Source organism: Festucalex cinctus, chromosome 21 (genome assembly GCF_051991245.1).
Source record: "Festucalex cinctus isolate MCC-2025b chromosome 21, RoL_Fcin_1.0, whole genome shotgun sequence".
NCBI classification, from domain to species: domain Eukaryota; kingdom Metazoa; phylum Chordata; class Actinopteri; order Syngnathiformes; family Syngnathidae; genus Festucalex; species Festucalex cinctus.
In genome coordinates this window covers 11,413,766-11,438,803 of record NC_135431.1, presented here as the reverse complement: position 1 = coordinate 11,438,803, position 25,038 = coordinate 11,413,766, and the positions used below count along the sequence as shown (strand labels likewise).

At 41.4% G+C, this 25,038-nt stretch overlaps 1 protein-coding gene across 11 annotated transcripts in view; it reads left to right on the top strand.

The window, feature by feature from the left end:
• The window catches only part of syne1a (spectrin repeat containing, nuclear envelope 1a), a 128,361-nt gene that overhangs the window by 65,980 nt on the left and 37,343 nt on the right, over positions 1–25,038 (top strand). For all 11 annotated transcript variants that reach the window (XM_077510629.1, XM_077510631.1, XM_077510635.1 and 8 more), the window contains 30 exons: positions 212–365; positions 494–637; positions 706–870; positions 988–1,305; positions 1,535–1,690; positions 3,446–3,616; positions 6,388–6,714; positions 7,481–7,633; positions 7,711–7,878; positions 8,155–8,331; positions 9,638–9,784; positions 9,862–9,987; positions 10,111–10,287; positions 10,794–11,059; positions 11,664–11,820; positions 11,903–12,301; positions 13,672–15,276; positions 15,802–16,124; positions 16,312–16,456; positions 16,547–16,765; positions 17,977–18,257; positions 19,247–19,412; positions 19,495–19,650; positions 19,749–19,901; positions 20,183–20,365; positions 20,487–20,624; positions 21,017–21,202; positions 23,363–23,485; positions 23,560–23,742; positions 24,316–24,459. In XM_077510629.1, the coding sequence (XP_077366755.1) occupies positions 212–365; positions 494–637; positions 706–870; positions 988–1,305; positions 1,535–1,690; positions 3,446–3,616; positions 6,388–6,714; positions 7,481–7,633; positions 7,711–7,878; positions 8,155–8,331; positions 9,638–9,784; positions 9,862–9,987; positions 10,111–10,287; positions 10,794–11,059; positions 11,664–11,820; positions 11,903–12,301; positions 13,672–15,276; positions 15,802–16,124; positions 16,312–16,456; positions 16,547–16,765; positions 17,977–18,257; positions 19,247–19,412; positions 19,495–19,650; positions 19,749–19,901; positions 20,183–20,365; positions 20,487–20,624; positions 21,017–21,202; positions 23,363–23,485; positions 23,560–23,742; positions 24,316–24,459 (7,210 nt within the window). The remainder of the gene's footprint in view (positions 1–211; positions 366–493; positions 638–705; positions 871–987; positions 1,306–1,534; positions 1,691–3,445; positions 3,617–6,387; positions 6,715–7,480; positions 7,634–7,710; positions 7,879–8,154; positions 8,332–9,637; positions 9,785–9,861; positions 9,988–10,110; positions 10,288–10,793; positions 11,060–11,663; positions 11,821–11,902; positions 12,302–13,671; positions 15,277–15,801; positions 16,125–16,311; positions 16,457–16,546; positions 16,766–17,976; positions 18,258–19,246; positions 19,413–19,494; positions 19,651–19,748; positions 19,902–20,182; positions 20,366–20,486; positions 20,625–21,016; positions 21,203–23,362; positions 23,486–23,559; positions 23,743–24,315; positions 24,460–25,038) is intronic.

Here is a 25,038-nt window from a genome sequence, read left to right as displayed (position 1 = left end):
TTTCTTTCTTTCTTTCTTTCTTTCTTTCTTTCTTTCTTCATTTTTTTTTTTTTTAGTATTCAAAGAGTGTAGGAGGGGTCAGTATATAAAAGAAAAAAATGCATATAGACTCTTATCTCCAAGGATTTTCACAGCAGATGAACAGTGTTATTCACTGTACTTGAATTTGTGTTTACGCCTGTGAGTTAACATCGCTATTCCGCATTAACAGCCAGCTGGAGGGCGCCTTTTCACAGTGGACCAGCTACCAGGAGGACGTGGGTCAGTTTGTGCTCTGGATGGACCGCGTTGAAGAAACGCTGAGTTGCTCAGACCGACAGTATGCGGAGATGAGAGACAAGACAGCAAACCTGGGCAAGACTAAGGTACGAAGCAATCTCCAAAAACTAGCTAGTACTTCCCGAACTACTACCAACTATATTAAAAACAATATAATGCCTTATTGGGGTTGGTGTTGTGACAATGAATGTATGTACATGTGTGTTCATTCCAGCTTCTGTATGAAGATGTGCTGAGTCATAGTTGTCCCCTGGAGACTATAGCATCAAAGGGGGCAAACATGGCGGAACACTGCAGTACCCAGCAAGAAGTGAAGCAGCTCCAGAGTCGATACGGCACCCTGCAAGCAAAGGCCAAGGTATCTAAAGTTGCCTACTTTCAACTGATATTGTTTTTTGGAGTGATCACCTCCATTTTTTTTAACAGAATGCAGTCAATAAAGCGAAAGGGCTGGTGTTGATCCACCAGGAATATCAGCGAGGACTACACGTGTTTGAGGACTGGCTGGAGCAGGAGCAATCCACTCTGACATCGTTGTCCCATCCAGAGGGCAACGTGGATTCACTTGAGGAAACGCTGAAACAGCTTCAGGTAATCATACTGAGCCTCTGGAGTATGGGATTATGGAATATGAAACACGTACATTCCACAAAAAAATGCATTGTAGTGGGGGAACACTGTATTCAAAGTCTCTTCTATTCCTCATAGATTCTACAGGAGCGCTGCTCAGACGGCCAGTCACTGCTGTCCTCCGTGCTGAGCAGCCGAGAGCGGGTCATCCCGTGGGGCGTACCCCAGATCGAGGACAGAGCCCTTGACACGGCGCAGCAGGAGTGGGGGGCCTACCAGGGCCACCTGAAGGAGACCCAGATGCAGCTGAATTCCACCCTGACCAGACTGAGAGAGATGGGCCACAAGTTCCTCGCTTTGGCTCACTGGCTTGAGGAGATGGAGAAGGGGGCCAACTTGAGGCCGCACCGGAGGTCAGACAGAAGCACCAAGGAGAGTCAGCTGAAGAAACTCAAGGTTAGGATTTGGTATCAGTTTTATCATTTTGTCTTTTCGTGGCTGTTAAAATCCATCCATCCATTTTCTATTCTGCTTGTCTGCATGATGGTGTTGGATTATGGCATGTTTTTAGAAGGCAGGAAGAAGGGAGAACATGCAAATGTCACACAGATTCGAACCCGGAATCTCAAACTTGTAAAGCACACTTTTAAATAACCACTAGGTCACCATGCTGTGTCTTAAACAGCTGTGTCTCGAAACGGTGCTGACACGACAAGGCGAAGTGGACGGCCTCTCCTCTCTGGCCCAGCAGGCTTTGGAAGAAAGCGACATCAGCGCTCGCGTTAGCGTCACGACTACCCAGCTCGCCGCACGCTACCAATCCCTGCTGCTCAGCATACAGGTAACGTTGTCCCTTGGCATCTCCTTGATGAAGTTCTCACAATTCAAATCATTCCAAAAAAACAACATGTTTTTAGTGTTTTTGTCGATCAAACGACAGCTTGGAAATTAATTAGTTTTTACCTGCAGATGTGCGCTCAGTTTCTCATGAGGCATCTGTTCATAATTTGATTTATTTACTTACCATTAAATCTACTAGTATTTTAATTAATTTTTTTTTTAAATGAGGAATCCAAACTGTGTTCTCTAACACGGTGCATCTGCTTGGCACGAAAGCCTTTTGATGTTTGAGCAACAAGCTATGATATTGATTCTTCAAAACTCATGTTGGCCAGCTTGCACATTTGCTGAAGCCAAAAAAAAAAAAAAAAAAAAGTCTCTGACACACACATTAGCTTGTCAAAGCAGGAATTTTGATGCACTACTGAGTTAATACCACTAAGGTGGGAAAACAATTCCTACACGACTCATTCCCACATTTATGTAGATTTGTTCAGACATTATTTCCATAGCAATTAAAAATAAAATGTAACAATGTTTTTAAAAGCTTTGCTACTGCAACCTTTGTTTTTGTTATACTTGCCATTTTTGTCTTTATTTTAAATCCCGAGTTCATGATAGTCGAAGTTCTGAATGGTGTTTTTATTTATTTATTTATTTATTTCTTTGATTGTTTTATGGCCTGAAAAAAAAAAAAAAAAAAAAAATATATATATATATATATATATATATATATATATATATATATATATATATATATATATATATATATATATATATATATATATATATATATATATATATATATATATATATATATATATAGGTTGATCCAATCCTGTGTTTTTCAGGAAGGGATTGGAAATGTGTTTTGATTTTCAGAAAACTTTTGATGCACAGTTAGGTTACTCTTTCACTGTTTTGGACTTTGCTTCTGAAGTGAACCATTGAAGTCGTCTGCATCCTCTGATCCCGTTTGTTGTCTCCTCCATTTAAAAGAAAAAAAATCGATAGCGCGCCTCTATTGTGGACCCAATGAGACAATCTTACACCCAGCACCGGGAGTGGAAAAGCTATCCACGCACCTCATTGATTTTTACACCTTCAGTGACAGCCCTTTCCAAAAGTTCCCGCAGCTTAAATTGGCTTCACACACAACGCACGACAACCCTGTGATGTCACACACCCTTGTAATTATCCCATGTGAAGTGGGAGGGAGGTGAGGGGCTGCTACCTCCCCTCGCGGGAAAGGTGTGCGGTTCTGTGCGCTCAGCAATATCAGCTAATTGGAGCTCCTCACCACAGGATTTTGGACATGAAGTGAATAATGTGTCAAAGCAGCAAAGAAAGCCTCTCCATCCTCACGGTGTTATTGACTCCAAATCTCAGTCAAGTGGATAATACACCCCCACCCGAGTGCAGAAAGGGGGGTGGGGAAAAGAGTATTTTCTGTTTTGATGGTAGTTCACAGAGCTTTTGGTCCTCGGTGGTTACAGCCTGCTGGGGCGCAACTTTAAAAGAGGAGCGAGGCCGTCGAGTCTTCCAAATATGAACAGAAACAACCTGAAGGCTGCTACTGTTGACAATCGCATGGGAAATAAGTCGCACAACATAGCCAAATCATTAGAGCAAATAAAAGCGGCTTTGAAATGATGGCGGATTCGTGCATGAAAATGAATTTATTATAAGGACGCCAAATATTGACGCAACTGCGCTCACATTTGTTTAAATTTGCTTTTTATTGACGCTCGGACAGGAGACCATCAAGCAATTGCAAGAGGAGCTGAAGAGTATACAGGAGGCCGAAAACCTTTGCATCTCCTTCACCGAGTGGCTCGGCTCGACGAAGAAAACCTTCACAGAAGTGGCCGACACTTCGGAACCTCTCGACCGCACCGCGCTGGAGAAAAAGCTGAAGAAATTAGAGGTACCGCTCACATTAACTGTACGTGTGCATGCTTGGGGGTGGACATTAATTAACAAGTGCCATTTTACACCTTGCACATTTATGAACGTGAGTTTTTTTTTTTAATTATTCAAATTTGGCAAGATTGTTTGCTCACCCTGACAAAAAGAGCTTGTTGCAACATAGCCCTAGCTGATTTCTTCGTCATGCTGGCCGTTTTTATTTAAAATAACTACCATTTATTTAAGCCACCTCTTCATCTCAGAAGCTTCATCAAAGCCTTATGTATGCGCTTGCATTAAAAAAACAAAAAACTAAAAAACAAAACAAAAAACGTGTAAACACGTTTTTGGGAGTGAAGGCCAAAGTATTAAAAACGTGTTTACTTTTGGGTTTGAATGAGTTAACTAACACTCCTCTTTGTGGTGTGTCAAACTGACAAGACACTTATTTTCATTTTACAGAGACTTATTGGTCATGTAGTTGAATATCAATGTTAATTGAAGAGGATTGTATTATGTTATTGCTCCTCACATAGTGTGCATATCTGTACCTTTCAAGCTTCAATGATAAGTGTGTTAGCTGGTTTTAGGCTTTGAAATCTTGAGTGGGAAGATTTTGAGCACAAGGCAACATAGCAACACAGAATACTTGCTTGGGCAACACATTTTTTTTTTTGGCAGCTTCAGCATGCTTGGCCAAGAAAAATATGTGCTACTTGGGCTTTTTTTTTTCTTTACACATTTTCTTAATGCCTTTCTGCCCAAATGGCAATTTCTGACAAGTAGCTCTCCTACATAAAAAAAAAAAAAAAAAATGTAGCTTGCAAGATGTGAAGTAGTATCTCAGACCACAAGGTGTATATCGATCCATTGTTATTATGAAGACAAAGCGGACGCTGCTTTAGAAGGAAGGTTTTAGCAGGGTGCGACACCCTGCTGCGATGACGAGGATGAAGAAGCCGCACCGGGTGTTAGGAGCCTGCTGGCTCAGACTGTGTAATTGATGTACCGCTTCACCACACTGCTCTTGTGTCCAGAGTAGCAAACGAAGCAGCTTCGACAAGCTACCCTGCACATTTTCTTAACTATTTACGCCACGCGGTGCGTGTCATGAGCTTTGTGGTTACCCTCGTTGGAGATCGATGGCGAGCTTCAGACACATGTCCTTCCACCAACTTTGTCATTCCCCTGCTGTGAGCTCTCCAGGGCTGCTCATTGAACTGCGATGATTATGCATCGACACAAAGAGTAGCAGTCAATAGCTATGCCAAGGGTGGTTAGTTGGATTTCTACGTTGGTTGAGGCTGACTTGGAACTGTCAAAGGGTCTGTGTATGGTCATGCGTGAGAGGTGTAATGGGGCTTCCAAGCTGTCAATATGCATTATTAATACTAAAATACTGTTTTGTTTTGTTTTTAATGACATTGTTATTAAATTGTTATTACATACATATTTTGGTTAGCTACCAAAGGCATACCCTGGCTTCAATTTGATTTAATTTTGAATTTTAAATGTGTGTAGTATTAGTGCATTTTTATTTCTTTTTTTTAATAAAACATTGTTTATTATATTGTCTATATTTTTCCACATTTGTTACATTTTATTCATACATTTTTGGGGGGTATTTTTAAATGGTAACATATTGTATTTGGAAATCCACCAATCTTTCTTCTTCTTTCAAATGAATTTATGTATTTTTTTTAAATACATGTTGTTCACATTTGTTGTATTTATTGATCATTTTTTCTTCTTTTTTTTTTTATTTTTTTTTTAACAAGATAAATAAGGATTGTTTGGATTCTACTAAACAAAATGAAAGGTAACATCGTCCCACGTTCTATTTTAACCCTTTATGAAATAAAACCGAAATCCATGTTCATTCATTATTTTGATAATATAACAATGCAGGTCATGAATTATGGCGACTGCAGTCAAATGTTGACCGAATGCTTTTCACACAAACAAGTATACTTTGAATAATTAATATTAGCATGATGGAGGAGCATTTACAGCCTAAAGGGCGCCCAGTGTGCAGGGCCTCATAAATAATGTTCAGCAGACTGTAATGTCTGCTATTTTATCAACCGTTAATGAATCAGCATGGATCCTAAACGCACCATATGGACTAAGAAATGTGCGGCCGGGCTGCACACACGCACGGTGGCAGGTTAGAGGGGGAATGTGGAGTCGGCATTATGACACAGGTGGCTGAATCAACCTTAAATGGCAATTATGCCCTTGTTCGGTTTCAGGTCTTATTAGAGCAAACCATGTTTTGGTCGTCTTATTAAGGCAGAATGGAAGGAGCGCACAGGTGGGTCACTGGAAAGACGCAAACATGGACGTGTGCAGGCAGGCACATCACATCGTTAACTTAGATGGCTGGAGATATCTCGTCTAAGCAGAGCTTCCACTCCCGCAGTAATAGAGACATGATGAAAGATAGATGGCGCCCCATCGAGTTTGTGTTGCTGTTACCCCGGAAACCCCCGCAGGTGCTTCTTGCCGTTAAGGGCTCTTATAATTGGCTCCTCCTTCTATATTATTCACCGCTCTTCATCCACACACGACCTCCAGGTGTCGACCTATCTGAAGGCTACAAAAAAGCTTCAATCGCTCCCACATGGTGAAGGACAGAAAGATTTTTCGATGGCAACCTCAAAAGTCCTGGGAGAACAAATGGCACTGAAATGGCAAAAATAATTAAAAGAAGTCCAAAACAGTGGCTCGATTGAAGTTAAAAAGTACTGTCGTTCTGACGCAGTTCTGAACTCCTGTTTCCTCACCCAGAGTCTCCAATCAGATCTCCATCACGGCCACAGCTTCCTGAAGTCTCTGAGAGAGAGGGCCGAGCAGGCCGCCAACTTCCTGAACGAGGCCGGAGCTGAGAGTCTGGGAGTGGAAGTGGAGGCGCGTCTTTCCCAGCTGGAGGAGATGGCGGGCTGGTTGAGGACCGAGCACAGCTTCCTGGAGCGCGCCTCGCTGCTGGCTAAGGAGTTCCAGGAGCGCTATAAGGCGCAGGCCCACTGGCTGGTGGAGACGAAGACTTTGCTGTGCTCGCCGCCGGAGCCCAAGGCCGAGCTTTACCAACGGAGGGCACAGCTCGCCAAGTACAAGGTGAAATGGCTCATTTGAATTTTTTTTTTAAATGCTGAAAAAAAAAAATGCTGAGATTTGTTTTTGACTGCCATTGACGGCTTTAGTCGTCAAAGTTCTATTTTAACTGGGCTGGCAGTGAATAAGCTAAATACATTGTTTGAAGATTATATAGCTGGAAACCTCAAGACTGAAACCTGCAACGTCTAATACTTGAACTGTTTTTCACAATTTCAGTTTTCCTGATTTTTTTGGGGTGTGGCTAAAACGGTGTGTCACTGGGCCCTGGCATGAGTCACCCCTCTCTCACTATAAAGAGGTTTTAAGCACCTTTGTTCACATCAGCAATTATCTGGCACAATTGCTATGTGAAGTTAGCTACCTATAGTAGTAGAGTGCCCCATTGTCTGCTAAAAGTGTGTGCATGTCATGCAGAGGTAGGCAGAATAGCGCTATTCATTTGTTTATTTATTATTAAGTCTGACTTGACACTCAGAGCATGGAGTGAGTCCTTAGGGTGGTTTGGCCGCTTTAGAGCGCCTCGTTGTTGGCCGTGAGTGTGCGTTCATCATGGAGAGATGCTTTTGCATCAGTAAATACTGTAATGTCACAACACTAATTTGAAGTTCTGTTGTGCTGGAGGTAATTTATATGGCATGGTTACACTCATGTCATCCGCACATTTATCTGATTGTGATTTGTCATGCTGCAGTTTGAAAACAGCCAATATCTCACTTCGTTGGCTTCCCTGTGTTAAAAAGACTTCACTGTTTTGTTTGGCCTCCAGGCTCTGCTGCAGATGGTTCAGTCCCACGACGGCTCCATCAGGTCGGTGGTGGAGAAAGGCGACGCTCTACTGGCATCCGTCCATTACCCCTCAGTCCGAGACAAAATGAACAGACTGCATAAGGACTACACTGACCTCTGTAACATGGCCACGGTATATAAAAGAATGAAGCTGCATTAAATATGACATATTCACATCTTGACTGTTAATATTGCGGTTTTGCCTCTTAGGCTCATGTGGTGCATCTGGAGGGCCTGGTGAGGGAGCAGGAAACGTACCACAAGGAGCTCCAGGAGGCCGAGCGCTGGTTGCTGCAGATGTCCAGCAGGATGGTGACGCCTGACCCCAGCGTGAGCCGCAGCCTGGAGGCGGCCACTCAACAACTAGCCAGGCACAAGGTGACCACCAGGACTTTGTCTGTGATACACACATTGATTACAGTAATCCTACCGCGTATTCACTATTGTGCGCGTTCTGACATGGAATAAATGAAACCTGTAAGTCACAGACCCCCCCCCCCCCCCCCACTAAATAATAAATAATAACAAATTTAAATAAAATAAAAAAATAAAAACCATAAATTGCCTGCGAGACCACCTCATGCGCCGCCAGTCTTTCGTGACCTCCCGCGTCAGCCCCCGCCGCTACCCAAAGTCTCCTTTTGTCCTCTGCAGGCCATCATGGAGGAGATAGCGGGCTTTGAGGAACGCTTGGCAGGCTTGAAGCAGCGCGGAGACCACCTGGTGCACGGCTGCGACGAGCGCGTGCAGAGTCGGCTGAGACAGCAGGTCCACGCGCACCAGCAAGGCACCAGAGACAGCTACTCTGCCATCTGCAGCACGGCACAGAGGGTGAGTAAGACGCGGGAAAGGCTTTGAAGCAAACAAATAGATTGTATATACGTGACCTTTGTTCACAGTATTCATTCTGCAAAGTAAAACATTTCATTTCCCCTTTCAAAACGATTTGAAAAATTATATGTATATATTTTTTACATGTATCAAAAAAGGGGAGTGTAGACTTTGTATGTCCTCTGTTCATGCCAAATAAGGCCACGTATGCACAGTCACACTCCGTTAACATCAGTGTCATTCAGTACAGCCACCAAAACAAGCACTTAATCCTAACCCAATGTGACAACTAAACCGTCTCTTGACGACGCTCCTTCACCGCCAGCACGGAGGGCACGGCGGCGCCTGACAGCAACCGCACTGAGATGAGGCCATGCAGCCAAAGGCGCTAACTCAATCTGGCCATATTAATCTCCGCATATCCCCTGTGAACGCCACGGTTTTCATGCCTGCGCCAAATGACGGCCACTGTTCGACGGCCCTCTAATCCAGCTCCGCTCTGCCATTTTGGCATCTTCCACTCTGTCATCATTACTGACCTCCCCAGACGCCACCAACCATCGTTTTTTTTCTTTTTTTTTTCCAATGCCAGTCTGGCATTGTGTGATCCAGCCACTGCTGGCTTCTCCTCAATTTGTAACCCCCCCAAACGTCTTATCTGCCAAATGCGTTCCCGACGTAAGCTCTAATATCCTGCCTGCCACTTGCCACCATGCCAGCTTTGGAGCCTTTGCCAAAAAAAACTCCAGGCAATGTGCCAATACATCGCTTCTCTCCTCCCCCTTTCTTTCTTTGAGACTCCCATATTAACATTGTCAATCAGATACGGCTGTTTGGAGGATATGGACGCCTCCACATTCAACACCTGTCAAATACGATACTGCTCAACGTTCTTATCATGTCTATCATTTAAAGGGAGAGTTGCAGTTGATTTGAATGTAGCCTCACTTCACTTATTTCTTTTCCCACCTTGAGATTCTTGACTCAAGATTTTTTTTTTAACTAATGTGCAAGTGTCAAGTTTTTACTTAGTTTTAACAAATGTCAAAAGTGACATTGAAATTACCAATTCATCTTTTTATACGACATTATAAAATACATTTGGAATTAGGGATGTCAGTCCAGCCAATCGCAGAGCATATACAGACAAATGGAATTCACACTTATATGAACACCTATGGGCAATTTAGAGCCTTTAATGAACCTAGCATGTTTTTGGAAAGTGGGAGGAAGCAAGACGATAACATTTAGGCTCACATGCCACCTACACATAAACGATTTTAATACATTTAGAAATGGTTTCTAGGTATACCAGAGCCTGGACCATGAGCTACAGAGACATGTAAGTCTCCAAGACACTTTGCAGCAGTGCAAGACTTGGCTGACGTCCGCCTCCCGGGAGCCAGAACCTCCTGCACTGACCCCTGTCGGCCTGGAGGAGGCGCTACAGCAGGTCAGTGACACACACCTCATTATTGGTGAATCAGTTAATGAATGAATTCTCTCCAGGACATTCACTTTGTTTATCAGGTGAAGCAGGAGCGGGCCCTCCAGGAGCAGGCCAGTACTTACCTCCAGCTCGTGTGCTCCTCCTGCGACCTCTCACTTCTTCCGGTGCAGGAGGTGGCCACGGCAGTCCAGCAGGTCAAACTTCAGGTTAGTGGCTACACGCCTTCACATCACAACAGTTTTTGCAGTTAAGGGTTACAATGAGAGGCTAAAACTGACTGATTTTGACAAGACAAGATTCCTTTAATGTCTGTTTTGTACATACTGTAGATCGAGGAGCGCATGCTCCTCTGTGAGGAGGTCACAGAGAACTGGAGGGGCGTCGAGGAGCGCAAAGCAGAATTGGAGGTGCGGCTTAGAGAGACCGAGCAGCAACTTGAGAACCTCATCAGGTGTCCCGCAGAACTTGAGCCCAGAATTGCACAGAACCAGCTGGACAAAGCACAGGTGTGCATTTTGGTTTAATCCCTAATGATGCTTCATCAGTTTTGAAAGTTTTTTTTTTTTTGCTTTTGTAGGAGTGTGGAATCTTTCAATGCATTATCAATGTGAAAGTTTTTGTTTTTGCCACCTATAGAACACAGGCTTTTGACTAATTTTGACATTTATGTAGCATATACAGTATTGTAAAAATCTGTGGACTGAGTAGCTAGCCCTGCAGAACTCCTACTAGTATTCTATAACAGTAATTGTGACATTTATTGGGGGAAAAAAAAGTCTATGGACCAATCATTGAGCCTTGTCGAATGCCACCAATATATCGCTTGCAGGGGGTCCACAATTTACGACAAACTTTTGTTCCGGAGGCGAGGAAATTCTGATAAGTTGGTCAAATAGTAACTTCCACTCGAGAGCCGAGCTGTAGTGAAGAGATAATTTCAGTAAATGTTGGTATCAAATAAAACCTTCTAGGCCATAAATATAAAACAAAATTCACAATCAAACATTCCCAGGAGTTCCTCCAGCAGGTGAGGGAGAGGCAGTCCGAGGTGAGCCGCTTAAACGAGGCAATCGATAGGCTGACGGACGGGCAAGATTCCGCCGACATGCAGGATGCGAGGAAGCTCCACAGGATCTGGATCGAGATGGGCCAGCGTGCCGAGGAGCTGGAGGCGGAGCGAGGAGAGGACATGCAGCGCAGCGGCGAGTACCAAGAGAGCGTGGCCGCCGTCGAGGAGCTTTTCCATCAAGTGTCCAGGGAGTGGGACTATCTCGCCAGGTATCAACCATCCTTGTTGTGTCTTACTAATTCTAATGTTATAGTAAACATGCAATAAATCAGAGTTTTTCTCAAACTTTTTGAGTCATTTAAATATGCAGAAATGTGTAGGCCTAAATGCCACAGGAATTAAAAAGTTGGCTACGTTCAAGGGAAAAGTGACTAGCAATGTTTTTTAGAGATAAAAAGTTATAACATTATAAAAATAATAGATTTTAAAAAGTTTGGATTTTTTTTTCCAAGAAAAAATTATGATCTTCACAAGGACAAAGATGTATTTTGTCAGGATAGAAAGTTGTAATCATACAAGAATGAAGTCAAATTTTCCAATATAGACTCGTCATATTATGATGCTAAAGTTTAAATGCAATATTTAACGAGAAAAACAAGTCTTATTTTAAGCAATTTTCAAAAGTAGAACTTCTAATCTGTAAGAGAAACTTTTGTTCCAAAAATATAAGACTATATTCTCAGGAAAAAAAAGTTCCCATATTTAGGTCTGAACTTTTTAATTTATACGTCATAATTAATTATACATTATTTTATGGACCCCCAACAGTTTGATCAGCTCTTTACTAAGCACTGCTTTTTTGTTTGTGCATAGGGCTGACACTGAAAGTACAAGGGAGCATCTAGAAGCTCTGAGAAAGTTGTCCAGCGATCTTGTGGAGCAACGTGCAACACTAGAGGATCTCCGTGAGCAGAAACATGCCATCCTTCCTCGTTTAAGCCTGCTGGACAAGGAACTGGTCAAACAACAGGTAAGATTGCTACAGTGAGTTTAGAACTGTTTCAATTTTTCTGTCTTTACAAAGCTAATCATGTTCGTTTCACCTTCTGCAGGTGGGTCATCTAGATCAGCGCTGGGCCCAGCTCGAGTCACTTATCCAGCAGAAGATCCAAGACTCCTCGCAATCCCTCGACGATCTGACACGGGTGGAAACCCAGCTGAGGGAGGCCCGCGAGTGGGTGGAAGAACAGCGGCCCGCGCTTACCTCAGCGCTGAAGACCAGCCCGCCTCCCGACCTGGCCCAGAGTTTCCTGTTCGACCACCTGAGCGTGTGCGTGGAGCTGGAGGCTCGACAGCAGCTGCTCGCTCGAGCGGTGAGCGAGGCGCAGGCCGTGGCAGCCAGGCTGGGGCTGAGTGAGAGGAAATGCCTGCAGGAGCTCGTCGAACAAGCCCAGACTGAAGTGGAGGCGCTGGAGGCTCGGGTGACCCAAAGGAGGAAGTACCTCAGCAAGGTAAACAGATCGAAATCTGGATTAGTTGCCATTTTTTAAAAAACGTTAATTTTATCCAACTCCGACAGCACACCAAAAAACGTCTCAATTAATTATTCACATATTACATGAACTCAAGCTGCTATACTAAATGTTTATAATTGGCCTAGTTTAAACAAATTATAATCATAAAATAACTATTTATGTACAACAGACTCTCGCATTCACATATCTCCAAATAAGATGCAAAGCGTGTTTGCTCCCAGATAAAAAAAATAAAATAAAATTGTATATATAAACACCAAAATGTTCACCAAACTACAATGACATGAAAGTATACTATCCATCCATCCATTTTCTTGACTGCTTATTCCTCACAAGGGTCGCGGGTGGTGCTGGAGCCTATCACAGCTGGCATTGTGCAGTAGGCGGGGTACACCCTGGACTGGTTACCAGCCAATCGCAGGGCACAAAAGTGTACTAGCTTATGGTAATTAATTTAATGTTAACATATGTTGTGAAAGGCCAATATCTTCAAACAACTGATACTTTTACATACAGGATTAATATATTTTGCAACAAAATAAAATAAATAAATCCATAAAAATGTGTATATTTAAACACCAAAATGTTCACCAAACTATTTTGACACTAAATATACTAGCTTAATGCTAACATATATTGTGAACGGCTATAGTCAGGCTAACAAAATTAACATCTTCAAACGACTGCTACTTTTACAGACAGGATCAGTATCATGTGCAAAAAAAAATAACATTTGTATATTTATACACTAAAATGTTCAAACTATTTTGACATTAAATATACTAGCTTAATGCTAACATATATTGTGAAAGGCCATAGACAGGCTCACAAAATTAATATATTCAAACGACTGCTACTTTTGCATACAGGATCAGTATCATGTGCAACAAAAATAAGTAAATAAATATATATAAATAAATGAATAAAAATGAAAAATTGTATATTTAAATACTAAAATGTTCACCAAACTATTTTGAAACTAAATTATACTAGCCTAATACTAACATGTATTAGGAACGGCTACAGAAAAAATTAGCATCTTCAAATGACTTTTACTTTTACTTACTGTACAAGATCAGCATCACATGCAAAAACAAAAAAATAATTAAAATGTGTGTATTTATAACTTAAAAGTTTCAATCAAACTGGACAGAACGTCATTACAGGAATATATTTTTTCTATTCTGTGTGCTCAGGAGTAAAAGTTTGCTGCATTGATTGATGTAGTTCAAATTGTAGGAATTTGTTGGGGAATGGTGATGCTCAAACCAGTTAGCCTTTGTCGCCATAGAATACCCGAACTCTGTTTGGCATTGACAAATTCATTTATAATTATCTTTTTCCAGGCCTTCACAGAAAGGACTCAGTTCCTTCAGGGTCTTTGTCGAGCGCAGTCATGGGTAGAACAGCAAGAGAGCAAGGCCCTGATAGACGACCACATTGCGCTCCTCCCAGAGGACCTGGCGAAAGCGGCGTCGGCGTGTCGGAGCATCCAGAGCGGCCTTCGGGCCTACCAGAGGGAGCTGGCATCTCTTTGGGTTCAAGGTCGGGAGCTGGAGAGGGACGCAACAGACAAAGAGCGAGGAGAAACGCTGGCCAAACTCCAGGAGCTGCAGGCGGTGTTCGAAACGGCCCTCCAGAGAACCAGCCAGCGTGTCACAGTCTTGGAAAAAGCCTTGACATCCAGGAAGTACTTCCAGGTGGACCTGAACAAGACTTGTCAGTGGCTCAGACAAGCGGAAGCCATCACTTTCTCCGAACTCAACCTCAACGACATTGAGGACGGCACGGAACTGCAAGAGCATCTGTCCGCCTTTCAAAAAGTCCTGGAACAAGCGTCAGAGAATGAGAACCTCCTTTTGATCGTGCAGAGGATCGGCCAGGAGATCCTTCCCACTCTCAACGAGATTGACCACTGCTACCTGGACGAGCGGCTCAACGCCCTCCCACAACAGTACAACAGCATCCTGGCCCTCGCCAAAGAGAAAAAAGACAGACTCCAGCAAATCATCCTCGACAGGAAGGAATTTTGCACTTTTTTTGAAGTGACTCAAAGCACCGTGGAGAGACTTCACGAGCAGTTTGACAATCTAGATAAGAAGACTATCAGAACACGTGAAGAGGATATTGTTTGCTTAATGAATGACTATCGCAAAATAGGTGAAAGTTTGGCGCAAATCAGCAGTGCAGTAAGAGAAGTTCATGGTAAAAACGAGGCCCTTATCTGTTTGGGCCACTTGTACAAAGCTGAAGAAACGCGTCAGCTGGTCCGTCTTCACGGTATGTTGAAAAGTGGAACCAATAAGAGACTTAAACATTTGGATGAGGCCTTTAAAACTTTAATGGAACATAACAGACTACTGAACAGCTTTGACCAGCAACTTAAGTCCGCCAAAGACAATCTGATTACGATCAAGTCGGACAAACAAATGAATGTCATAGATAAAATTGCATCTCTTTACGCCTTACTTGAATGTCTGGATGGGATTTCCTCACAGGCCAAACAATGTAGCCAACAAATCGACGCTCTCGGCTTGAACTTTGACCCCGCTGCCTTGCAGAAAATGACAGCCCACCGTGAATCGCTGCAGGTTTTACGCTCAGATGTCAAACGCTGTGTTGAAGAAAGCCAAAATGACGTCACACACTGCGAAGACTTCACCAGGGAGATGGACAAGATGTCAAAATGGCTAATCGCTGTTAAAGACTTTCTGAGGGAACCACTGACCTTAACAGAAACCAAAGTTGAGAAGGTGAAGGAGAAATTGCGGAAAGTGAGAATCACGGTAGAGGAAGTGGAGAGTAGATTGAGGATAACGGATGCCTTGTTTCGTCGAGAGGAGGAAAAGTTTCGCAGTAGGAAAGAAACTATTCCATTGTATGTAGAGGAGAAACTGGAGGAGCTGAGGACACTGGGAGCTGAAGTCCAAAAGGAAATTAGCAACAAACAGGTAAGTCAAATCAATTAAATCAGTTACATTTTTTGTTGTATTTGTAACAGCAGGTAATTGTGACATTTATTTAGAGTATAATGTAAAAATATGTGGACCATTCATTGAGCCTTGTGGAACACCACCAATAGTTTACATTTACTGTGTATATTATTTGTATATCAATCTTTTTTTTTTTTTTTTTGCATTTAGAAACCCTGCATGAAAAAGTATTGGAGAAGGAAAATTTGCCAAAAATAAGAAACCTCGAACCAAAACCCGGTGTGGGGCGGCCGTCTGCCTTGATATTTCAGTCAACGTTCACTTTCAAGGCCTTTTCACAATGCATTTCATTCTATTTCATCACATTAACTAAGCGCATGTGTGAAAAGGGGGCTTTACTACATTTTCGTAATAAAATTGTAGACTCTTACTCCAATACATTTGTCCTAACATCTTCATTACTGGCTACTACAAAATTATAACTCCAATGCAAGTCATACTTTAAAAAAATAAGTTTACTCACCCATGTTCTGCATATTGTAGGTAACTCTGGATCAAGCTCTCACTCTGGTCCAGAGACTTCACTCATCACTGCAATCCATGCAGAAATGTCTGGATTGTGCAGCTGATTTCCTCCAGCATACAACTGCAGGCTTGGAACTCGAGCACCACGCAGACTGGCTACTGAACCTGGAAGAAATGAACACCCAGCAGAAGAACCTTACAGCTGTGTTCGAGGAGATGACGACACTCACACTTGTGGACACTCAGGTGATGAGCGAACTCAGAGGAGAGGTTGAAGCCACCCAAGTGAGGTGCACGGAAATCAGGCAGCAGTTGGAGGCCTGCAGAGAAGTTCATGAAAGGTGCTTTATTCATTTTTTATAGTGCTCATCAGGGTTGCGTGTGAGCTAGAGACTATTATAGCTTATTCGCTTACCTATTTATGCTAGAATACATCCATAATTAAACTACTGTCAATAAAAATTTAGCTTGTTACTTTTGCAAAAGCAGCATGTACTAAAGCCAGTTTTGTTTATTTATTTTTTTTAGATGTGGTCCTCTCTGGGCCACGTTCCAACACGAGAGAGAGAGGCTTGTCGAACAGATGAACGACACCGAGAGCAAGATGGCCGCGTTCGCCACGGCTAAAGCCGACAGCCTCCAGCAGGCTGAAGACAAGTGTGACAAATACAAGGTGGGAGACACACATTTAAGAGATACTAAGTGTTATCTCCCACACTTGTAAAGCAAGATGCTTTGTTTTGTTTTTTATTTCTTTCCGCAGTCTCTGGTGACTCAAGCAGACCTGCAGGAGTTAGCCGTCGACGCTCTGAAGGAGAAGGCGGCCGAGTTAGAGCGGCTCCTCGCAAAGTCCGACGTGGCCGTCATCACTCGCTCGCTGTCGTCGTTATGGCAACGCCAGAGTCGGCTCCGTGGCGTGGCCAGAGCCCAGGAGAGAGCACTGGAGGACACTGTGCGGGAATGGAGAAACTTCACAGAGAAGGTAAGGAGGAGTAGAGATCCAGCTGATGTTGAAGGATACCACATTTACTTTTTTTCTGTTTTTTTCTGTCCACAACTTAAAACAGTTTCCATATTATATATTCGTATGTTATTACTTTCCTTTCTTTTCCTGTGTTTGCATGTAGTAAATGTGGTGGCTCTACTGCCGCAATGAAAACCATGTTGAACAGCCATTCTCGAAATCCGAATCCCAATTTGCAAGCTCGCAGCTGACAAGCAGTGCTAAACTTGCTCCTCTTGTCTAATTTGGGTCAGACAACTCCGAAACCAGTTGCAGGTCTGTGATGTAACTCCAGGCTCCGGGCCAGTCCCTGCTATTTTGAGCATGAAAGCGTCAGCTGTGAAGAATTCCCACAAAGCACTACGCCTAAAAAGGAAATGAGGTCAAAATGAGGGGACAGCTACTTCCTGACATGTGGCACTTTTCTGTTGTCCCTCACTTTTCTATGGGCTCTTTGTTTGAATAGTCATGATGTCATTCCATGCACTTTCTAACTAATTGTGGCGCTCGTGACTTGCGATTAGCCTTTCACATCACTTCGGATGATTTGTATCACATTTTTCTTAACAGAATTTATTTATTTATTTATTTTTTGCTTTTATTTTTTTGCTTTTTTTGAGAGCTCAGTATCATTCATTCGGCAATCTTACCGATTCAACATGTCATCATCATTGCTCTTTTTTTTTATTTTTTTTTTATTTTTTTTTTTGTGCGCATGCGAGTTTGTGCTCATGAATTCACCTGAAACCTAATAAAAATCCCATACCCTTCACCTTAACTTCAGAGTCCCGCCAGAGTCCTGAAGTTGTCAGGAGACCAGAGGAAGGATCAAAGGAAAGAATGATGAAGCAAAGTAAAATCCAGCACCAAACCAAACATCACCTGCCACCCACAGGATTACAAAAACAGAATTTACAGTATTTTTTTTTTAACTCATTCAAATTGGAGGGTTTTTGAACATGAACTGACCATCTACAATCATACAACAGCATCTCAATTACTTTTTTACCTAGGGCCTGAATGGACTGTTTCCCTAAATAAGCAAAACCATTTCAAAACTTTATTTTGTATTTGCTTGTATTGTCTTTAAGGATCTTGATCTGCAACAATTAAGTGTTACTAATATGCAAAAAAAAAAAAAGATTGCATGAACATAGACTTTCTATTACACTATATTATCTGGTCCTCAGATGGATAAGGTGCGCTCCGTCTCGGCGGACCTCCACGGCCGCATCCCGGACAGCACCGTGGAGAAGACGGCCACCAGGGCGGCGCTCCAGACCCTCCTGGAGTACCACGACTCCTTCGTCCTGGAGGTGGAAAGGGAGCAGTCCATCCTGGCTCTGCGTGGGCAGCACATCCGCAGCCTCAGAGGAGTCGAGGAGGAGGAAGACGAGTTGCAGAGGAAGCCGGACAATGGCCACCAGGGAATACAGCAAGAGATCAAACACTCGCAGGAACAGTATGAAAGGTGCGTGATGCTTGTATTTATTGATTTGAATTTTTATTTCGAACATGCATAAAAACAATAATGAAAAAGAAAAATTATGAAGCCAAAACTTGTAAACAACAAAAAATAATATTAAGAAAAAAAAGCAATTGAAGCAAACAAGAAGCAAAACTTAACATATTAAGCAACAAAAGATATAAAGTAAGACAATCATCCCATCTTTGGTAATAATTTAGATATACATGTTCGAAAAAGAGTAGAAGGAAGTATAAATGTTTATATTTCTACCTACCCCTTATCTCCATTTCAACATCAAAATATCAAAATATTTGTATAATTTCTATATTTCTAATCATTGTATATATACTATTTAGGCTATCTGGTATATTATTAGACTTAATGAGGATTAATACAGTTGTTATTCGTAATAAGTAATATACCATATATACTTGGCTTTTACATAACAGCAATAATAATATAATAATGATTACAATAATAATAATTATTATTCCTATTATCACCACTATAATGTAACCATAGCATTTCCTGCATGGTATAACCATTATTTCCACAACTATTTATCAAGCCCTTCTTCCTTCCAAGTTTCCACGTATATTTATGCAAAAACTTTTCATTGTTGGCCGTGAGTACTTTGTTTTTAAATTATGCATCCTCCTTAGATTATAGCCACCTTCTCCTTCTGAAAACACATTTTGAATATTACCTGGTAATATATTATGTTTTGCTTTATAGACTAGTTGTATAGTTTTATATTCTACAAGGTCAAATCATTTTAAACTTTTAGTGGGATATTTATTTATTGTATGTATTTGTTATTTTATTATTATTAATTTATTTTATTTCATTATTAGATTTAGCTGTTTTAGTTTTATCTCCATATACAACGTGGTGAGACAACTAACAGTGTATATATTTTCTTTTTTTAACACAGGGATGCAAATGAACTTAATTTGACCTGAAAATTATCTCCCATCTTTTGTCTTTTCAAGTCTCGTGTCTCGGGTTCGAGCTAGCAGGGTGCAGGTGCAACAGGAGTTGAGAGAGCGAGAGGAGGTGGAGAGGCAGCTGAGCTTGGTCAAAGGTTGGATTCAAGACACTCGAGGCTTGCTCCTGAGTCCCACCGCCGACCTCGACGCGCTGTTACACGAACTGGAGGTGCTTCAAAATACGAAACGCGTGAAACGCAAAATACCCACAGGGACCAAAGCGTTTCACTCCCATTTGTGCATTGGCGCAGACGGCGCACGGCGGGGTCGTCAGCAGACGGCAGAGCGTGGAGCGCATGGCGGAGATGCAGCAGTCCAAGTACCACGACCTGCAGGCGGGTCTGCCGTCGGAGCTCAGCATGCAGCTGGCTGAGGTGACCCTGGCTCTGGGGTCTGCTGAAGACCAGGTCAGCACTCAGCCACTTGTGACATAAAAATGTCATCTCGATTGGGCTTTTTTTTTCCTTCTAAAATGTAATTATTCGTTTATTTGTTAACGCTCCAGGTCCAAGCCAGAGAACGGGAAGTGCAGCAGACGCGGGACGTGAAGGAGGATTTCAGCTGCAGATTGAAGGACATCGAGGCCAAGCTGAAGACCATTACGTTGAGATTTGAAATCAAGGGCGCCAGTCTGGAGGAAGCCAAAGAGGAGAACAGGGTAATCAACCTGACTGATTGAATAATTAGTAAGCAATTAACCCTTTTTAAATTAGCTATTTATTGAGCAGATGTGAAGGTTAATGAGTGTCAAAAGTTGGAATGGCACAAAGTGGATTTTGCCCTCAACTGTGATCCACTTTGTATACTCATGGTTCACTCTTCACAAATTCAGCGGTTCCTTTTTTTTTCTGCTGAATCTAGAAGTATTTTGAGATACAAGCCTGTATTCCAGTTTGCCTCCATTTTGTGACCACCAATCAAATCCTGTCTCCTCCTCAGATTCTCCGCGAGGAGTGCGAGTGCTGCGCTCACACCCTGGGCGAGCTGGCGGCGGCCGTGCAGGAGTTTGGCGAGCAGAACCCTCTGCTGTGCAAGCAGCTGGGCGACGTGGTGGCCAAAATGGCCGAAGCGCTGCGTCACGCCACGCAGCAGGTCCAAGACAGAAGCAATAGACTAAAAAAGGTCCGTGCTTGAAGATGGATGCTGAACTGTGAATATGCGGCAGAAATATGATTGGTATTGTGATGTCTTAATTTGAATTAATCCTACGTTGTTGTCTGTGTGCTTTTATAACCCTGAGCAGGCAGAGAAGCAGATGGCGGAGTATGAAAGCGTGAAGGAATTTATTTTGAGTTGGGCCGAAAAAGCGGAGACTCTGGTTTCAGGTGACATCGTCTGGAGTCCAATATCACAACTGCAAGAGCAAATTCGAGCATATCAGGTTAGTTTTTTTTTATTTGTATTGCATGCCATTATAGCGTTCCTATAATTTTCTAACCGGAAATATTTTATTTATTTCCTATTACCATCCAGGTTTAAAAAAAAAAAATCCTAGTTGTGAATGTACGGTACCTTTCGCTCACGGTGTCAATAAAAAGAATTCCGATTTTGATTCTAATTGAAACCTCTAATCTCTTTGCCAACATAAACAAAAGACTTCATCCTGTGTTAATATAACAGGGCACAAATGTTCAGCTAATTGGAGTCCCTTGCTCTCATTTCTTGCTGAATGTCAGCCCGAGCAGAGCGTTCAGCACCCTTAATTAGTACCATTTGACAGCCCGAGAAGTCCCCTCCCTTTCTCTCATTTAACGTACGCTTCGGCGTCGACAGGTGTTGCTGAGGGAGTGTCGTGGTCTCCATGGCGACCTGGAGGCCCTAGCAGAGTGGGAGGCGCAGTTGGGGGATGTGCTGGCGACCAAAGGGTGGAGTCAGCAGGTGAAGCACATCAGCAGACGCACGGAGGAGCTGCAGCTGGCAGTTAAGACCCAGCTGCAGAGTCTGCAAGATGCCATTAAGGTAAATAAATGAATGGCCAACACAACCAGACCGACATGATTGTGGTTGTACAATTGATAACACTCATTTTATTTTATTTTTTTTTAAGTAGTGGTTGTCAAACAAGGGCCCACGAGCCATAGCTTGCACATCCGCAAAACAAGTTTCAAAAAATTATGGGGAGCAACAAGCCAATATAAATAAAACGGTGCTGCATCCTTTGAATAGGGGGAAATTAGTGGCATCTTGTGGATTGTATTAGTTTGTTAAGATAAATGGGATTTTTTTTTTAAATGCATTTTAAATTATTTTGACCAGCACATTGTCACTAAGAATATTTCTTTCAGGTACAGATAACATTCTAAACATTTTTAAAAATTAATTTTCTCTGGAAAATAATTAAATTGATTGACAGTATACAACAGGATTATATATATATATATATATATATATATATATATATATATATATATATATATATATATATATATATATATATATGTATATATATATATATATATATATATATATATATATGTATATATATATATATATATATATATATATATATATGTATATATATATATATATATATATATATATGTATATATATATATATATATATATATGTGTGTGTATATATATATATATATATATGTGTGTGTGTATATATATATATATGTAAATATATATATATATATATATATATATATATATATATATATATATATACACACACATATATATATAATTTTTTTTTTTTTTTTTTTTTTTTTTTTTTTTTTTTTTTAAGAGCTCAGAATTGTTCATTCGGTAGTCTTACCGATTCAACGTCTTATCATCATTGCCTTTTTTTTGTGTGTGTGTGTTTGTGTGTGTGAATCGATTTTTAAACTTCCATTTTTAATGGAAAAATATTCAACAAAACGTCTGACTTCGGGTTAGGATTCACACCTTGAGCATGGAAGAATGTTATATGAACGGAACATTAAGCCTTAATATTTTATTTTAATGCTGTTCAAACATGAAACAGATTACAACCTCTATAAGACTAAAATTTCAGATAAATAAATAATACATTTTCATATAAATCTTACACTCTACAAGCTTACTGATTAGTATTTTCTAAATTTGAATGAAAAAAAATCGCAACAATCGACTTATAAATTCGTATCGGGATTAATCGGTATCGAATCGAATTGTGACCTGTGAATCGTGATACGAATCGAATCGTCAGGTACTAGGCAATTCACACCCCTAATATATATATATATATATATATATATATATATATATATATATATATATATATATATATATATATATATTCCGAGGAGCTCTTTTCATCAAAATCATCCAGCCACAAATTGGCGGTTGTAGGTACTGCAACCTCATGATTGACTACAGTAATCTGTTGAACCCTGCGGCATGTAGTGAGTCATGTCCCACAAATCTGTCAGCCATACTAGTGACTGTTTACATTTGCTTGTGGCATGTTTAGTTTGTAATGAGACTGCAGACATACACAAGCCACGTTTGACTCACAGTAACACACTTCATTTTTAAAAATGTGCTGTAACAATGATAAATAATAGACATAGGTGCATCTCAATAAAATAGTTTTTTGTGGAAAACCTTACAATTTTAAATTGTAAGGTTGTTGTACCCAGTGTGAAGATTCCATCCATGTGGTAAAATTATTTGTCACGTTCCCTAAACAGATTTGTTATTGAATATATCTGTGCCATCACTCTTAGGCAAGAAAATATTCAGTTGAAGCTCATTCGGTATATAGTGGTTGTCAGTTGACCTAATTTTCTTTGGGGGGCTCACTTTATGGTTTTGAACTGAGAAACCTGGCTGATTAAGCAAACACTGCCCCCTGTAGGCTTTTTATGGTAGTCATTCATGATGTCTGTTTTACATCTTTCGATGGAATAGTGTCAATATGGACTGATCAGACCACATGATCCCCTTTCCATTTTCTCCTTTGTATGATCCGTAGCAAACAAAAGTCTCACTATTAAGTGGTCTTAGAGCTGCGCAGCTGTTAAGATCAAGTCATTTGACACAGCCAGGTTACGTTTTCCAACAATCACTGGTTGCCTTTAATTTATAGTTTCATAAACACTTTGTCATCATTCCCAATGATAATCATAATCATTCCATTTGTTTCCTCAGGACATTTCGCGTTTAGAGGCCGAGGTGAAGAGCCTCCACGCCGCGGTGGACCAGGTCCAAGTCACCCTGGCCTCCCCCGATCTCAACAGGCTCAGCCTGAGAGAGCAGCTCACACAGAGACAAGTAAATAGAACACACGGCAACGCATTGGATTGTCAGTTATTATTTAAAAGACACGTCCGACTCCTCTTCTTCAGCGGTTACTGGCTGAGATGGATGGCTTCAAGCGGCAGGTGGCGGCGGTGCAGCAGTGTCAGAGCGCCCTCAGGCTTCCAGAGGAGGTTGTGGCCGGTCTGGCCATCTGCCGCACGGCACAGAGCCTGCAGCAGGAAACCAGCCAGCTGCAGCATACCACCATCCAGCAGTGCAACATCCTGCAGGTAAAGGGCACTCGGCCTTCATGTAGCATATGTGTTTTTAGTTAAAATATAATAATAATTTGAAAGACGAATTATTTTTTTTGCCATGTCCCAGCAGTCTGTCAGGAGTATCTGGGTTTTCTTTTGAGCCTGTTCAGACTAGTATTATCCTCCAATCCTCTGGTTCTGGGCTGATTTACCTTTAAGCTCATTGTCGTGAAGCTTAGTTATTAGAGGAAGGGTCCTTGGAGACTGTGGAGATGACTAACAAATCGCACGTCACAGATAATTGAATTAACTTGAGCATAAAACTATGGATATTTTCTTTGCATGTGGTCCAAAAAAAAGCACTGAGACATTAGTGGATTTGTCATCAGGCATGAAATCAGCTAATTTCACTAAATTGGTCAGATTTTTATTTTTTATTTTTTGTGTTAAATGGTGTGAAAATTGAGATGAAATAATCATTATTTCTGTATACGGATGCAAGTGTCCCAGTTTGGCTGTATTTTATTACGGGCAGATAGAGCATGTGTGTAAACTAACAGGCCGACATTTTATTTATTCATTTATTTTGAAATGTTGTGTTTCCAGGAGGCCGTGGTGCAATATGAGCAGTATGAGCTGGAGGTGAAGAACCTGCAGAGGTTAATAGAAGAAGCCCACCGTATTATTCAGGACCGGCCTGTCTGCACCAGCAACATTCAGGAACTTCAAGCACAGATCCACCACCATGAGGTCAGTCTGTGACTTTGTGTCAAGCAAAACAGTGACGCATGTTTTGGAAATATGAGAGGAAGTTAAAGTGCCAGGAGAAAATTCAAACAAGCAGGAGGAAGAACTGCATATCTAAATGCAGATTTTTATACAACTGGGGTTCATTAGATGAATTATGGTTGTGTTTTTAAATCAGAGCAACCTAAAAAAGTAGAGAAGCAGGAAGTGGATTTCCTGCTCTAGTCTATAAGTATACAGGAAATATGCTGTAAATGTCAACACTCGCCACACTTGCACAATCTAGCCTTTACAAATAATGTTTATTTTGGTTAGCAAGATGGATGAATGTTTGGATGTTTCCAACTTTGTTAAAGAGATGGTGTGTATTATTTAGCGACATCGAGTAGTGAACTAATTCATTCATGTTAAAAACCCGCTATTAATTTCAATGATATGCACATCAACATTTTTATATAATTTTAGGTATAGTATTGCTAATTATATTACATAGGTTGCACCACACCTTACAGAAGGTTGATATGTTTCGTTGCCATCTTTCTACTACGGATATTTGCGAATGTAGTGGTGCTTGCATCAAGT